The sequence below is a fragment of the Spea bombifrons genome, chromosome 3 (genome assembly GCF_027358695.1).
Source record: "Spea bombifrons isolate aSpeBom1 chromosome 3, aSpeBom1.2.pri, whole genome shotgun sequence".
Classification (NCBI taxonomy): Eukaryota; Metazoa; Chordata; class Amphibia; order Anura; family Pelobatidae; genus Spea; species Spea bombifrons.
Genome location: NC_071089.1, coordinates 19,286,513 through 19,303,918, shown reverse-complemented (window position 1 = coordinate 19,303,918; position 17,406 = coordinate 19,286,513). Strand labels below are relative to the sequence as shown.

Here is a 17,406-nt window from a genome sequence, read left to right as displayed (position 1 = left end):
AGAAGTCATGTTTATTCAAATTCCAGAAAGCCATAATATCTAATAAATATAAACAAACATTTTTAAAAATTGCTGCTATATAAGACATTTAATGTTTTGACATAGAACTGCATGATTACAAGAATGCAATGCAAATTCATTTACATGGTCATTTGAAATTTTCACAAGAGGTGGCATGAAGACCGAAGGCTGATCATATGGAGCACAATGACTTTATAAATGACCAATCTTTGCTTCATTAATACATACAGAAGGACGTGTCTATGTGTACTGTACATTATCCTATTTGCGTGTGTTTCTATGTATATCTTCATATACATATATTCATATACATATTTTCCTTTGGTTTATTAATAAATCTCCAAGTGAAATATTTTTCCACAATTAAAAATCTGGATTTGAGTACACCATAATACATAAGACATGATGATTATCCATGTAACAAAACATCTAGGTTATACCCTGCATCAGAATGCTTAGATCATTAAAATTCCCGTGACAAATGTATGGAAATGGAAAAAAAAAGATATTTTTAGAATTAGGAAAAATAAGAAAAAAAATATATTGTGCTTCAGTATGCCCATTTTATTTCTACTAGGTTAATTTAAAAAGGGAAAAAATGTCAACCATTGTTGTGTTTTTATTGCAAACATTTTAGTTGGTTGATTAAAGGGAACATATCAGGAAAAGTTGCAGTATACAGGTCTGTATGTTACGGATTTTGCAAGTCTTATTTCTCCTGTCATTATTTACATAGATTGTTCAATATTTAAGTACTGTTGAGGCCTTATGCCCAAGGGGCTTCTGAAATATAAATCTGGAAAATACACTAGTAAAAGTTCAGCAACATCCAAAACTAACATTAGGTAATCACACACATTATTTGATAACGTCAATAATACCTTATTTCTTGTGTGCATAGATCTGGCCTTTATAATTGCTACAACATCTGACTAGGTAACACAACATGGTATTTTTCCAGGATATATTCCCTAATAATTTTGAGGTCTGCTTAAAGCAAGGCAAAAGAGGCAACTGCCCCAGTGCCTGGCTTACCCCTACTTGGGTCTGTAAGAAGTAATAAATAGCTGATAGTCTACACTCTAGATTCCCCCTTGGCATTCTATGTTTGGTCTGATGCTACAACGTTCCAGGATAAGACATGATATCCAGAAGTTCTGCATCAGAAGGTGCAGAGACCCCCAATGAGGAATTAGTAGTCTAGAAGTCTGTGCCAGTGGATGCGAAGTGCATCACCTCCGTCACACTACACCTCCAGAAACAACCTCAGAGCCAGCTATGATCAAAGACGACCCTGCTTATTTTTATATAGATTTAAAATAATATCAATATGAAAAATATTCTTTATAACTTTTAATTCCCTAGGGCTGTGCGCAATGGACCCCAGCCTGTTTACATAGGTACATAGTTGGGCACATATATGCTGTACATCTTTATTTTCAATAAAATGTATTAGGGGTTTATTCTGTAAAAAATATATAGATTTTTTTTATTCCTAACAAAGGAATAGATGGCTATAAAGTTTTAAAATTTAACATACAGAGAGACAATTATATCTAATACAGACTTTTAGGTGTTAGAAAGTTATGCAAAAAAACTGGAGAGAAAAACATTAGACAAACATGCAGGAGAGTGCTAGTTTTTACTTAATAGACTTTTGAGACTTCTTTCAACAGCTTCATCAAGCTCTTCTTCTAGCTCTTTTTTCTTAGACATAGCTAATTTTGACTGGTAATCTCTAACAATTTGGTCTATATATGGGGCACTTTGAGTCCCATGCAGCATCAGTGTCCATTCTTTTAAAACACCTCTCTCAGGAACACTCCCAGCAAACCCGATTTCAAGAACCCAAGTACCCCTTGGGTCCTCTCCCCATGTATGTGTTGTCATAAATGGCCATTTATCAAAGCCCACCTTAGAGTCGTCATCCCTTGGACGACGACTCAATAAGATAGACTTGGTTCCCATAGGTGAAGTCATGTTGAGGTTCAAGTCTCCTCTCCTTGTAGCATTCACAGTGATAACTGCTTGAACATGTTCAAGATAACGGACAAAGTTTTCCTTCCCTTCACAGGCATCAGTAGTAAGTGTTAGAATCAGCTTTCCATTGGAAGGAATTTTCCTACGGATAAAAAAATAAAGAAATGCCATTACACCTGAGGGTTTTCCATACTCAGTAGTGTAGAGAATATCAGCTTTGTCGTGGCGTAATTTGCACTAAATAAAAAAAAAAAAACTTTTTAAAATCAGTCAAAAAGCACAAGTCTTCCTCTTTCCCAAGGATTAGGAACATAAACCTGAATGTCAGGTATAAGATGTGCTCAAAAATCAGCCCTGTCAACAATGGTGCTAAAATTGCCAGTTCTGCATTTCTGAGCTCAACTAGCATGCTTTACCGTTCAATTTAAAACAGATGAACAGTATGTTCTAAGAGTGTGGGTATGAATTTCACAATGGAAGCACCAACCCAATCTATTTGAAACCAGATGTACATCCTAGAAGCAAACAAGGTCATAGTTAAACTGAGATGAGCAAGATTGAGCACTAATGCACAATATTCATTGGTGAACTAGTTAATTTATAGCAGAAAAAATAAAATAATAAGATTATATATATATAGAGAGAGATATATATATATAATACAAATACCTGAATGAATAAATATCCACAAAACACTCAGCTGCAAATACCTTCTGTGAGTCGATTTTCTAGGTTTTACAGTAATTTTTTCTTTTCAAAGTATGCTATCCCTCTCCTATGGCTTAGAGATGTATAATGAAGCCAATCATTTGAAATTCTAATGGAGTTTCCTTACTCCAATTGTTATAAATTGCAAATTCTTCCCAGCTTGTTTTCACTAATTGGCAGGGTTGCTAAGGTGCACTACACAGTACATTTGTGAGTCTAAATATAGAATGTGTATGAGAAGGAAGAAAAAGCAATTATCCAGGGCTGAATCAAATGGTAATGGTGACTACAAAGTCCTTGATGTTGTTAGTTTTATTTTTCAGCATGCAAATAATACAGGCAGCGTTAAAAAATAATGTTCAGGTTCAGAATAACTTGGGTTGACAGAAGTTAAATTGCTATTTCTAGAACTCTATAGACTGTGCATGATTGGCATCTAAACAAGGATGATTATTATTATGAATGCAATATGATAATATATTTTCTTGGATGGGAATCAGTTTTATATACTAAATACAAACGACAAATTGGAGCTGGTGAAATAGAACACCTGCGGTCATGATGTGCGGTCAATATACAAATAGCCAATAGGAGATCTCTGTGCTAATTGGCCCCTATAAAACATACCTGATGGTAGTATATGTATGCATAAACAGCGAAGGTTTTATTTACTTCTTTTGTTCTTAAAGTGATGTATTAGATTTTCAGTAACTAGGCTGCATCTTCTATGTATCCTACTCACCTTGGCTCCTGTATTGATCCTCCTATGCAATGAAACCTCTCAGGAACAGTTTTCCATTCTTTCGCCATTTTAACCATAGAGCCAGCATCCAGAACACCATAACCAAACAAGTGATTGAATTCTAAGCCAACTCCATTCCTTCGCCACTTGTGAACTTCATCATGGAGTTGGTTCCTTTTGGATGTAAGTACTGTAAGGTGCTGCAAATCCCTCCAAGTTAGACCTGGGCTATTTCAACACAAAATCCAAATTACAATATTGGTCACGAAGTTGTCATGAAGAAGTACCATCTAGTTTAACTATTTTTTCCTGAAGTATAGACTTTATAATAATAACTTGTGGGTTTTGTCTATAGATTCAGGATGGCTTCATGCCTATCCCATGCATGTTTAAATAGTTTCACTGTATTATCCTCTACAACTTCTCATGGGAAGCTATCCAATGTATCTACCATCTTCTTGGTGAAGTAAACTTCCATATATTACATCTAAAAGTCTGACTCTCTAGTTTTAGAATATAAACTATTGTCCCACCAAGTCTTCTCCTTTGAAATAAGTCCTCATAAATAATTACTCCCAGTACGTGTCGCTAATGCTGTATGCTGCTTTGGGATTTTTATTACCCAAGCGTATTATTTTTATCAACGTATTACAATTAAAATGTAGCTGCCGCATTCTCATGTAAGTGTAATTTATATCTTTGGTTCTTTGGTTTTAACTCATACTCTTTTTATTAATAATACTATGCATCTCCAACCAAAGATGTTTAATGTTTTGTTCTCCTAATACTCAAAAAGTAAAAATGTGTTATGTTACATTGTTCCTATTTTACAATAATGTTCATAAGGAAAGATTATTATGCAATTATGCAATAAACAAGTAACCATGGATCATACAGTCTTTTGTATAAAACATTTAAAATGTTGAACAGCATAAACAGTGCCAGTATACATAGTTATAGGAACATACTTGGCCTCCAGGGCTAAAGCGAACACGCCAGCTGCTTCCGGTGCGGCTGCAGATGTTCCAGAGTGACGCAAAGTACAGTTCCCATATAAATCTGTTGTTGCCTGAAAGCACAAATTAAACATTTATGGGTCAAACACTCCAGTCACAGCAGTATTTTACATAAATGGATCTGAATGTGTTACTGAAATATTTATTTAGCAAACGCTCTGCACAAAGGTTTGAAGATTTGACAGTGTTATATAAGATCATACATCATCAATAAACAATGAGTATTTGTTGTCAAGAAGGATTCATACAGCCGACGCCACATTTCAGAGGCAGACAAAATCATAAAGTTAATTTAAAAAATATATACAAGATGCTATATTGTTTAATTGGCTTATTTTCAAGCCATTTAAAAAAAAATTGATTATATGCTTTCTCAACACCCTCAGAAATGTGCTGGAAATGCTGTTCAAACTAAAGAAGTCTTTTAAATATTTTGGGAATTATTCTGGGTTTTTTTTTAAATCCAGAAATCATAAATTGACTGTTTGTGTATTACTTTGCTCCAAGTTCTTTAAAGAGACCCCACATTTGTAGGCTCATGGAAATCAATGGGTGTAGAAGCAGTCAATCATAGCATTCAGCCAGAGCACGTCATTCGCTACCACCAAATCCAATGAGTAGCCAATCACATCTATGTTGGCTGCTGCTACTCTTTCTTTTGGCTGAAACGGGAGTGCTGCAACGCATGTGCAGAAAATGTACTTAGGTACGCATCCCGCTTTCAGCTGAGGCAGCCAAGGGGAGGAGAAAAAGGAGACGTATTTAAATTCATGCAAAATTTTCATTTAACTCCATTTACTTAATGTTTGCAAGCATTGAGTGTTCAGGGTATAATGTACGTTAGGTCTACATGCATTAACTTGGAGCCAATGAGAAATAACATTTCTTGACCCTGTTTTGCATGAGAAATATAGTAGGTTATGTATAAGAAATTGTTCTGTTGCAAAGTTTTAAAAGTTGCCTTACAACCACCAACAACTAATGAAAGTTAGCTACTAGCTGGACCATTTTCATGGTTTCCGTGGCGAAAAGGCCACTTTTGCAAACATTGATCCAGAATCACTTATGAATTACTCTTATAGCCCACTAAATTTGTAAGACTAATAAGTAGACTTGTGCATTCGTCTTCGGGCGAACATGAAAACGAACACGAAGAGTGCGTTTTCGTGTTCGTTCCGAAGACATGAAGAAGAGAAGACAGTGCAGGTAAAACGTAGGCGAAGACGAAGACTCACACACGAAGAATCTTCGCCTTCGTCTACTAATCTACCCGGTCCCTCCCCCATCTAACTTACCTTATCTTCACAGCATCGCGGGAGTTGACTGAAGTGGAAATCAGAAGGTTCGTCGTCAGGGGTTACAGGGCAGTGTGAGTGAGCCTATTGGTCACCTGCAGGGTCTTCCTCTGGCATCAAACAATTGGTTGATGCCAGAGGAAGACCCTGCAGGTGACCAATAGGCTCACTTGCATAGCCTTTTTAATTCCTGATTTCCGCTCTCGTTAACCCCTGCAATGCTGCGTTGGATAACGGGAGCAGAAATCTGTAGGGTAAAGGGCTGTGCAAGCGACCAATAGGCTCACTCGCACGGCCCCTTACCACTAGTTGCTAGGCAGAAAAAAAAAAAGCAACCTGGGACCCTGCTGCACCAGTTAACTTAAAAGTCCGTGCCAGTGACCAACAAAGTCACTGGTACGGACATTTAACTGACACAGCAGGGACACCAGTGGTCTCCCCACTGTGTCAGTTAAATGTCAGTGCCAGCGACCAACAAAGTCGCCGGTACGGACATTTAACTTAGTATAAATAGCTTACTATAACTTCGGACAGAATGCTGCCCTCTGTTGGTTTTTCATTAAGTAGCATATGTTTGAAATCCAAAGTTATTATGCTACTCAACGTAAAACCAACAGAGGGCAGCATTCTGTCCGAAGATATATTAGCCATATGTGGCAGTGTGTTCATTTTCATTTATTAATTATTTAAATAAAATATATTTCCATGATCCGCTGGTCTCCCCGCTGCAACAGTTAAATGTCCGCACTCGCGGACATTAATTTTGTCGAACTTCCAAACTCTTTTTTTCTATTTATTTTGGGGTTTTTTTGTATTAAACTGTTAGACGAAAGGATCATGGGAATAAATGCAAATGAGCACACGGCCCCATATGGCTTATATATCTTTGGACAGAATGCTGCCCTCTGTTGGTTTTACGTCGAGTAGCAGAATAACTTTGGATTTCAAACATATGCTACTTAATGTAAAACCAACAGAGGGCAGCATTCTGTCCAAAGATATATAAGCCATATGGGGCCGTGTGCTCATTTGCATTTATTCCCATGATCCTTTCGTCTAACAGTTTAATACAAAAAAACCCAAAATAAATAGAAAAAAAGAGTTTGTAAGTTCGACAAAATTAATGTCCGCGAGTGCGGACATTTAACTGTTGCAGTGGGGAGACCAGCGGATCATGGAAATATATTTTATTTAAATAATTAATAAATGAAAATTAACACACTGCCACATATGGCTGATATATCATCGGACAGAATGCTGCCCTCTGTTGGTTTTACATTGAGTAGCAGAATATTCTGCCCGAGAATATATTAGCTATATATGGTACTGTGATCATTGGTCGACAGCAGGAGGCCCCCTGCTGGCGACCAATGGAGTTGCTGATAGACACATTTAAAGTACTGGCGCCAGAGCCGCGTTAACCCCGTATTAACCCCTTAACCGGAAAAAACGAAGAAAAAACGAATATTCGCCCGAAGAGAAGACAGGAACGGGCGAATATTCGCGGAATACGAAGATTTTTTTTTCCCCGAAGACGAGCACGAAGACGAACACGAAGAGCCCCCTGGTGCCCAAGTCTACTAATAAGTATAAAAAATATAATTCGCTCAGCACAGAAGTAGATTTATTTTCCTTTGTGTCTCTAGATGCTAGGCCGGGAGCAGTTATCAGAGGTTTAAGATGAAAAAAAATAATAAGAAAAGTTTTAGTAATGTATATATTATCAGGACAAATTATCTTTTAGAAAAAAAAGACAGAATGCATGTTACACATTTAATTCACTATATGGATGAAGGTGTTATAAAGTGTATAATTTTTAATGCATACAAATACTTTCAAATTAATTCCTCCTGTACTATCAACTATGCTACTTGTTATGTCCTGTCTACCCATTGGACAGCGCTACAGAATTTTTATGGCGCTATATAAAACAATAAATAATAATAATAATACAACTTCTCAACACAAGTGAATATTGGCACGTTTTATGGACTGGCATATATATACAGGACTAGCTTGTTGTTGAATGAATGCAATTTCAAATAAGCTGTGGTCAGTTCAGTGTTAATGTATTTCCCATCACCCGACAATGGAGCTGTCATTGTGCAATTTATCATTTAAAATGTGTTTCAACAAAGGAGCATCTGCTTTTTTCAAAAGACACAATGGTTCTCTGTAATGCCTTCCAGAAGGCTGCAGTCTAATGATGTTTGTACTTACCACGCCAGCTTCGGGATTACTTTTTCTTCCATTGCTGAATGTGGAAGCCAGTGTGGAGGAGCAGCTTTCATCGTAAAGTGCAGTCCGACCATCATTAATGGCCGAGTTAATCGAGATCGTCCACATGCTTGAAGCATAACCATCGCAGTTGCAGTCATCGTAACTTCCCCCATCGCCAGACGCCCAGACATAAATACTTCCCTTTCCTCCTCGGCCCTGTCATATAAAAAATAATAATTTTTATATTATTACCTAATAAACATGTGATTTGGATAGCTGTCTTTTACAATTCAAGTTGTATTAAATGTATTTTTTTGAGCATGTCAAAAACTGAAAATGTCAAATTATTTAAAATCACATATCCCAGCATGATTTTATAAACAATAGGTTGTATGAGTAGATCTTTATATTCATATAACAAGGGGGAAAAAATCCATTAAAAAAGTACAAATTATATACTGTATTATTATATTATTATTCTGTATTATTATATAAAACCATGAGAGGAAATGTGGTTTTATAAATTTATTTTTCATAGGAGTTTAAAAAGGCGGGAAGAAAAGCATGTTATATACAAAGTTTGCTCTTCTAGGGCCACTGAATTAACAGTAAATTCTGTAAAAGCTTTCTGCGTAGTGAGTGACACTTCAATATTACCTACCAGCTTTTGCAATAAAGGATGGGGACACTGCTTTAACTGCTGGGGGGAGGTTGGAGGGCTGCTCTCAAGTGAATCGAGCTTTGTACCATAATTACTCATCCATGCCGCATAAAACAGCCACAAATGAAAGGTTAGGAATTTTGATATTACAAAGGCATATTGGGATGGTGGGAGTCAGGTCTGAGTCATTCCCTGCAAACCCCGTATACACTGCAGCGTGCGTAAGGTCTAGGAGAAATATATTGGGGGCACCTTAACCCTGTGGTGGAAAAAGAAGTAAAAGGATTCCTAAATAAAGTGTATAATAAGAGGATAGAGTCGTACTTATTGATTGTACTTGATATTCCTTTTTACACTTGTCCAGTTGTTTAGAATAATGGTAGTGTCATGCTGTTCAATGTTATACTATAAATGTCAATCGTAAGTATTTCTTGTGTCATAGGGGGTGAAGCTCTGTTCTCCTGTGAAGATTTGCTTTAAGTCAAGTACTAGCTATAGTTATAGCCAATGGGCTGAAGTCACTGAGTAAGTCAGAGGCAAAACCTTCCCGGAAAACTCATTGTACATTATTCTCCCATATAAAAGACTGTATAATGATAAAGTATGGAGATAGACATCTGGAGAGGAAAGATGGATAGAGGGGTTTGAGAGACTGTCCTTCAAACTTTGGAGGTATACACTTCATCCTAGCTATTATTTTTATTATTACTATTATTATTAGTACCTTTTGTTTATTAAGCGTCAATAAATTAAGAAGCACTGTAAAATTTAAATGGGGGGGTTAACACATACATAACAAATATACATTAACGCATGCAGACACTACAAGATTTGTTGTGCTATGCCTCTTGTTACAAAAAGTACTAGTAAGTCTGTGATCCTGGCTACCATATTAACCAAGCTTACCCTGGTTTTTTCTATTTAGGGGCATAGTGTGCCTCTGGTTTTGACATTATATTTACATAATGCATTAACATTTTGAAAGCAAATAAACTGTTTCTTTTGCTATTATGCCAACACATTTCAAAGCACAGTATAATGGGAAAGCAAACTATAGCAATACTAAAAAACCATTAAAATATATTGTAATCCCACGACAACAGTAAAGTTAATCAAAACATCATTTGTGTTGACATGCTTATTTCTCACAGTCAGAAACTAAAAGCCTACCTTTAATCCACAGTAGTCTTTTTCTGCAATGCAACACTTTACCAACTGCACATTAATAGATCCGTGTAATTTCTAAATATACTAAATCATACTAAATTCTGATTTTGAACAAAGAATGAGCAGTTTTTTAAACTAGCAGGAACAAAGTGGGCTAAAATCAAGAATCAAGAACTCAATTCTACATCCACATTTAAATTGTGTTGGATGAAAATCCATAATCTGGTGGTTTGAGGAAAAGTAATAAGATGAAAAAAAACATGCCTTGTTTAGGTGGAAAATGTAAACAACACTTTTAATACCATACTTTCCAACATTTGAAATGGCCACTTATTTTAGGGGGTGTAGTTGGGGACATACTGTAGCCAGATGGTGAGCCTTTACCAGGACCTTTTATGTGACCTATTTATGTCAAAGTTATGTAAAGTAAAGCACTTTGCCCATTTTAATTAATAAATCCACTTCCTGCTTCTGTATAAACAGGGTCGTAACTAGAAACCACAGGGCCCTGGTGCGAAAATTGCCCCAGGGCCTCCCAACTTTACCAAGCAACATGCCCCACCTTTGCTCTAAACAAACCGGGAGTGCCACCTTTGCTCCAAACCCTTTGCCCCCAAGCAGCTTATCAGTGCCATCCTAACCCCCAAACAGCTTATCTGTGCCATCTTTGCCACACACAAGATGAAACTGTCTGCACCAAAAGTCTATAACTTTCCCATAAATTAAAGCTACTTTTCAAATATATTTATTAAAAAATCTATCTTAGATTCCATCTATAGAATGTTATTATTTTCTGTGTGTTAGTTGTGTAATAATAGGTAACTGCAGCCTTGTTACTTTAAGACAATAGTGTGTTGGAGGGATAGCAGCAGGAGTATAAAGAATTACATTTAATGAAATTAAAATCCACAATCTAAGGGAATTTAATACAGTCAGATAATTATGTCCCACAAAGTTCACTCTGATAAGTATATTAATTTAAACCCTCACATTTCAGTGTGGTGGTTGGTTATTGCCGTGCTGCTTACCTTGTTAACACCATCTGCCATGGCTTGTAAAGTCAGTTCTCTTGGTCCATCCACTGTTTTACCATCATCTGTAGGCCCCCAGCTGGCACTGTATATATCTATAACTTGTGGCATATGACTGATTGATGAGGCTTCAATAATATCTGTCATGAATGGCTGGTCCAACATGCGTATTCCTACCAAGTTATACAAGTACAAATGTGTAAGTGAATGCATTCATTGTTAGCACACAAAATGTATACTGTGTACATGAATAATATTTTACATTTACTTCACTATGTTTTCTTAAACAGCCCAATTGTACATGCTTTAAGCCCATGAAAAAGGTACAATCAATGTGCTTGATGCAATATGATACTGGTTTATGCCTGGCACGAAGCTGTTGTTAAATATACCCCGATATTAAAATGGCCGACAACCATCAAAAAATTCTAACTCAGAATTTCCTCTAAACTCCAAGACTTTAGTCCTCTGAATGCCCCCATATTGTTTATTAGCCACAATAAAGGCCTGCTCTACCTTTTAATGCAGTATAAATCCCCACTTCATACTCCCTTGGAGTCAATAAACCTATGCAAATGTGTCACAATAATAATTCATATTTTATTAACATGGGCAACATTGCACTTTTTTCAACAGTAAAATAATAATAGTTAATAGTAATAAAAAGAAGAAAGTAGGAACAGCAACAACTTTTAGGCTCTTTAACAAATATGTTCATAAAATGACTGCCAGGGACTTGCAACTTCCTCAACACAGAGATGTTAGGAATGTTCCCAAATTAAACACTAGGTGGGGCTGTAAACATTAGTGATTTTCAGTATTTATTACAGAAATCACATTAGATTTCTCTTTGTTCCAGAAATGATGGTATCATATTTAAAATAAAAAACCAGTGAAATGAACATATTATACCTGCAACTTTTGAGTTATAAGCCACTCCAACACCACAGATATTATTATTTGCCGCAGCTGATACTTCTCCTGCACAGCGTGTCCCATGGCTGTAATTTACACAAGAAATATACCGTAATCATTTTATTTTTAAATCAATTGTTTCAGAGGTGAATTCAGACTTGTGATATTTGTAGCATATTTAAAACAACAATGCATTCAAGGTTCATTTGTAGGTAGGTTTTATGACAAACACAACTTAACGCTTATAAATTGTTGAAGCCTTGTCGTACCTTAACTGTTAATCCAACTATGATTACCTTTAGCTTTACTTTATCTGCTTTATCATAATTATCATAACAGTTATGTTGTAGCTACACCCTAGATGGCCAGCAGGGTTGAGTAATAAATAGACCTTTTATACCAAAATAAATAAAAATACTATCTTCATTTGGAAGAAGGTCACTGGTTCATGTGGATAGTGGTATATGTGGTGTAGTTATACCCTGTGCAGCACAGCATTAAGAACTGGGTCGGACCTAGGTGCCAAAAGTAAATACCACTGCATACAAATTGTTTGGAAATGCTTTATATTTATTTGTCGGTATAAATATTCTGATGTATCTTAAGATGCTAGACACAACTGGCACTCCTTGTCTTACTGCAATGTGTTATACCAAAATAACATTAATATTTAATCTGCCTATTGTATTTTAAACTGTAAATGGCATTCTTTTTCTTGCACCCATAGAGCAACCAAGCCACTGGCAATAAAAGCATGGAGAGACAATCTTGTTTAATGTACAGATGATATTTATCTGTGTTCTAACATTGCAATATCCTAAAGATTTTAATTCTCGCAACATCAAGATGACAGACGATTCAGCCAAAGCTGTCAAGGGTCGCTTAATAGAAACCATTTTTACATTTGGCCATTTCTCTTTTATTCTGCTAGCGATCAATCATTTCTGCATGGATTTAGACATAGTATCTAATACAATTTTATCTTTCGTGCTCGAAATCCTATACTTGCCAAAGGCAGTGTGCAATCGCCGCCTTTCTGAAGCTCGCCGTTGCCTTCAGGAATACTTATACTTATAAGATGTCTCTGCATGGCAACAGAACCCCTACTGACTCGAAATACATTAACTCACATTTCAGTGCACAATTACTGCTGCACAAATGCTACAGGGTGGCTTTGTGCCATTGAAAGTAATATGCATTGGAATCACATTTTCAACAAGCATAACAATGATCAAAATAGCTAAGGAGATAGAAAAATGAAAAAATAAAATTAAAATGGATTACCCAGATACTACCTAGCTGGCCTCTATATAGAAAAAAAAACTACAGGATGATTAGCGCTGTCTAAACTCCTGAAAACTAATATTTTGGAATAGATTACAACTGTTTATAACATGTATCAATATCAACTAAAATGGGGTATTAAATAAAAACTAGAAAATGAGTGGCATAACAGATGGCACATCTGTAGCACCTGGAAACGCCAACAAAGCCAGGATAATTTTTTCAAATACAATTTTGAATATTATCAAGTTCAGACCTGCTTTAAATATACTGTCCTGCAAACCTTGGGAATTGTGGATCTGATTTTGTCAAGGCCTTATAAATCTATAGTCAATAATGCCGTTTATGTTCCCAGGTCTTAAAGGCTTTTCGGTGCATAAGTAGGACCTAGGCTAAGGCTAAAGACTTTTACGAATCTACTACCAGAAATTCAAAGGGCATCTGTCATCATAACGCAGTCTCACTGTCCCAGACTGGGTACTGGGGGCCTGATGAGCCATTGGCCAATAACCCTTCTCACCCTACTGAACACACACACAGCCACGTGCTATACTCTTTTTATATCTCAATCAGGTCATGTTGGCTTATTTTGGTGCAGTTTATTTGTTCCATAATGTAAACACAGATGAGTAACAAATTAATAACTATATATAGTCATTTAGATCCACAACATGATGCACATAAATGGCGGTGGGGTTAGTATTGTATATCAAGCCAGTACATGACCCCAAGAAATGAACATGCTTGCATCCATTGCTTTAAGTGACAACATTTATTTCCTGCTAAATTGTGTTAGCTTCTAATTTATGCTGATATTTGATTATTCTCTGCCCCCCCCAGGACGTACTCAATTGGTATATGTATTATTTTTAAAATTATGTAAAATAAAATTGATTTAAAAAACTCAATATCAAGATAAGGTTAGCATAACTGTGTACAAGAAAAAAATGATTTTATTAAAAAGTCTAGAACTTTTCTAAATATATCCGGAGGGATCCAGCTGAATATGAATAATGGGAACAATTAACAGCTCAACACGAGCTGCTGGTGATAATGACATTAAATCAGCTAAGGGCTCCCATAGCTTTTTACATTTTTCCTTCCTGGAGGTTCAGGAGACACAGCATTAACAAGGAACGAGAAGTTCTAATTAATTTGGGCTTTCATTGCCAACTGAGTTCCCAATGCAGCCTCAATATTTTCAGTATAAAATTAGAAAATTGCAATCCACCCTTACAGAACGAGAATGGTGCACAGCCACAACCGCCTTAGAAATATAATATTCTAAGAGGGGCAACAGAACAATGCTGAGCTTATTTAAATTGAGGGAATAGCTTACTTGAAGAAGATGGGTCGTAAAGAGAACTCTACATTAGACAGCCTGTTTTCCTTAAAAATCCTAGGTCTTAACTGAAAGGCCGTCCAGAAGTTAATGTGCTAGTAAGAACACTGTACAAATGAATTGAGACGTAGAAACGTAATGGTCTTCTGAGCTGGTTCTCTGGCAAAAAATAGAGTTTTCACATAGAAAAGTATAGAGAAGTTTCTGGAGGCTATGCCCCATGGCTAGCGACCTAAGGCTACCTATGCACAAGAAATAAAGGTTAGGTGAAGGATGGTCTCCCACAGAAGAACAAAAGGAACATGGCCAGGGTTTAAATGGTCAGAGTTTTCATGTGTTTGGTAGGACAGTGATGTATCTGGATTCCACTTGTTTAATCTTGTAAATCCTGCTAAACATGAAGCTTTCTCTTCTATAATGTTTTCGATATTGACCCTCTCGACTCCTCTCCGCTCTATAACATCTCATGCCACGTGAGGCCTACTTACACAGTCAGCAGCTTTGCATCTTATGGTAACGACAGTTAATTCTTCAGTGGATGTATGTTTATAAGCTTTAGAGTCGATTGAGTACAAGTTGCAGTTATAACTCTACAGTTCACAATATCCTGGCATACCAATTCTGTATAGCCTAGTGACCCCAGGGGTCTAACCCCGGTTATTGAACATATGAAACATATACTTTTAGACCTGGCTTCTAGTTATGGTATAAGTATATGGGTAACGCAGGAGGTCGGATTCACGTTGAAATACAGAGTGTAAGTGATTCCAGTGCCTGTAGCCCTGAGACAATATTTTGAGATCCAAATCCAGATCAAACATAAAACAAAACCCATTGAAAGCAGAAACCAGAGTAAGAGTAAGATCTTTTAGTGAAACGTTGATTTCACATGTGAACGGTAAGTAATAATTAAATGATCTTCCCGGCCTTCCCTGAGGAATGAACAAATGCACACAGAAACTGATATTTACACTTAATTATACAGTAGTATTCGCAAATATGGATGTTATGTCTTGAAATGACAGGAATATCACTTACCTGTTAAACCAGTCATCTGTATACCGGGGGTATGGGAAAGGGTCATTACTGCTAAAATCATAGCTTGCCTCTGCATTCTGAAACAACAATGAACCCAAATCAATGTGTATATCAAATATATATAACAGGTGATATTGAATATAGAATATTTTTACATTGTTAATGCATAAAACACAATGAACTAGAAAATTGATACATGGGATGGATGGATAGATGAAAGATAGTTAGCCAAACCAATTTCCAATCTGCTAGTTTATTGTATATTCCGTACTAACAATGCAGATTACAAGGTAAAGAAGTCGAAATCTTGCAGATTGATGTTTTATTATTGTTATATGACTGTATGAATTTGTTTATTATATTCTGTTTTTAACCAACGGGAATATATAAAAATGTAATGTTATGTTAAAAACAACAGCTGCTTCAACCAAATGTATTAACTGAAAATAGTATTACAAAGATAGGTTGCTGTATCTGAATTCATCCATGAGCACAAAGATAAATTGATGTTAAAAATATCCTCATTAGCATACACTCCTGGGAAACTGCAAAAAATGAGGCAAATCAAAACCATTGTGACATGAGAGCCAACAATATTTATAGCTAGCAATGTAACAATAGTACGGAAGAGCACTTTGCTACTATATGTGCAAAATACAATGCAAAACAATCGGAAATGTGTAGGAAATTACCAGTGCTCAATGTCAACCGGGGGAAGGCCTGTGCTGCATTACAATGGGAGAGCAGAGATCTTCCTTAAAATAACCCCATTAAAGCTAAGTCTGGGGGCACTAAGAGTCCTTCCGAGGCACCAGGATATGACCACGTCATGGCCTTCAAGGCAAGAGGAGAAGCACCTGCTTCAGATAAGTCCTAGGACGCTGACCAAGGACAGCGACTGACATATATAGGCCACTACATGCCAATATACCTCATATAGCACATGATGTTATACTCTTCTAATTCTATTGGCTTATAATTATTTAACATGTTTGTGTGTAGTTTATGGTAATATGTGTATAAATATTTGAATTTCTCTGCTCAATATAATAATAATAATAATACGGCTGATTTTAGGCCACACATATGCAGTGCGACAAAGTGCGGGCATAATCTTTTCACTGAGAAAATAAACAAAGAAACAGACTGTGTAGAACATTAAACCAAGGATATAAAAATGAGTTGACTTGTAAATAACTTAAACATGATAGGCTTTTGTCTTTGTTTCATTTCTTACTAATTAATCTTTTTAAATGTATAATTCCCAGGGGAAGAGTGGGCTGTCGCTGTTACTATCGTCACCCAAAGGGGAAATAACCCATTCTTGCTGTCCAAAGCTTTAGAGCTACACCCGCTATTAGGTGATGCCTACCTCAAAGGCATTTTAATTTTTTATTATTTAGTTTTTAAAAAAACTAAATAAAACAAATGCTGCCTGTATTTTTAAAGATTTTTATACATTTTAAAAAATCATTTAAAATAACAGCATGAGAAAAGTATAACACTATATTATATATAATCGTTTTTGTTGTGTTCAGAACATTCATAAACGTTAAGACCCTCTCCCTGGCAGCACTCAAAGGTTAACATATGCCCAAACACATTTGCCACAAACATCTTTTCCCATTTTTACAAATGGAAAAAAATAAGTTTTAGTTTATGTCAAGCCATTTTTCTGCATAAACTGTACACAATAATATCTCAAACCAAAAGCTTCTCAACTGTAGTGTGGGTTTTTGAATGCACTCTTATCTCCAGACACTAGGTGAAGGGGCATTTTGAGGGACATTACTATCTCTTTAGCGGTCCAGTCACCAGATGAAATTACATGTGATGAAGATACTACCACTGAGGTCTTGAAAGCTTATCTGATGCTAAAGTTTATGAATTGTTAAAGGTGTCTTGCTAATACAGTAAAAACTTGTGATCTCTTCCTGCAAACACAATCTTGTTGTTTCCTTTTTCTATCCTCTGTCTATTGCTCGA

General features: G+C 36.2%; 1 protein-coding gene across 1 annotated transcript in view; it reads right to left on the bottom strand.

The window, feature by feature from the left end:
• Positions 1 to 903: 903 nt before the first annotated feature.
• PCSK2 (proprotein convertase subtilisin/kexin type 2) overlaps positions 904 to 17,406 on the bottom strand; it is a 58,038-nt gene continuing 41,535 nt past the window's right edge. The window contains exons 6-12 of the mRNA XM_053458586.1: positions 15,421 to 15,497; positions 11,754 to 11,842; positions 10,839 to 11,014; positions 7,983 to 8,198; positions 4,420 to 4,520; positions 3,452 to 3,679; positions 904 to 2,143 (exon numbers count right to left, since the gene is read on the bottom strand). Coding sequence (XP_053314561.1) covers positions 1,657 to 2,143; positions 3,452 to 3,679; positions 4,420 to 4,520; positions 7,983 to 8,198; positions 10,839 to 11,014; positions 11,754 to 11,842; positions 15,421 to 15,497 — 1,374 coding nt within the window. The 3' untranslated portion in view covers positions 904 to 1,656. The remainder of the gene's footprint in view (positions 2,144 to 3,451; positions 3,680 to 4,419; positions 4,521 to 7,982; positions 8,199 to 10,838; positions 11,015 to 11,753; positions 11,843 to 15,420; positions 15,498 to 17,406) is intronic.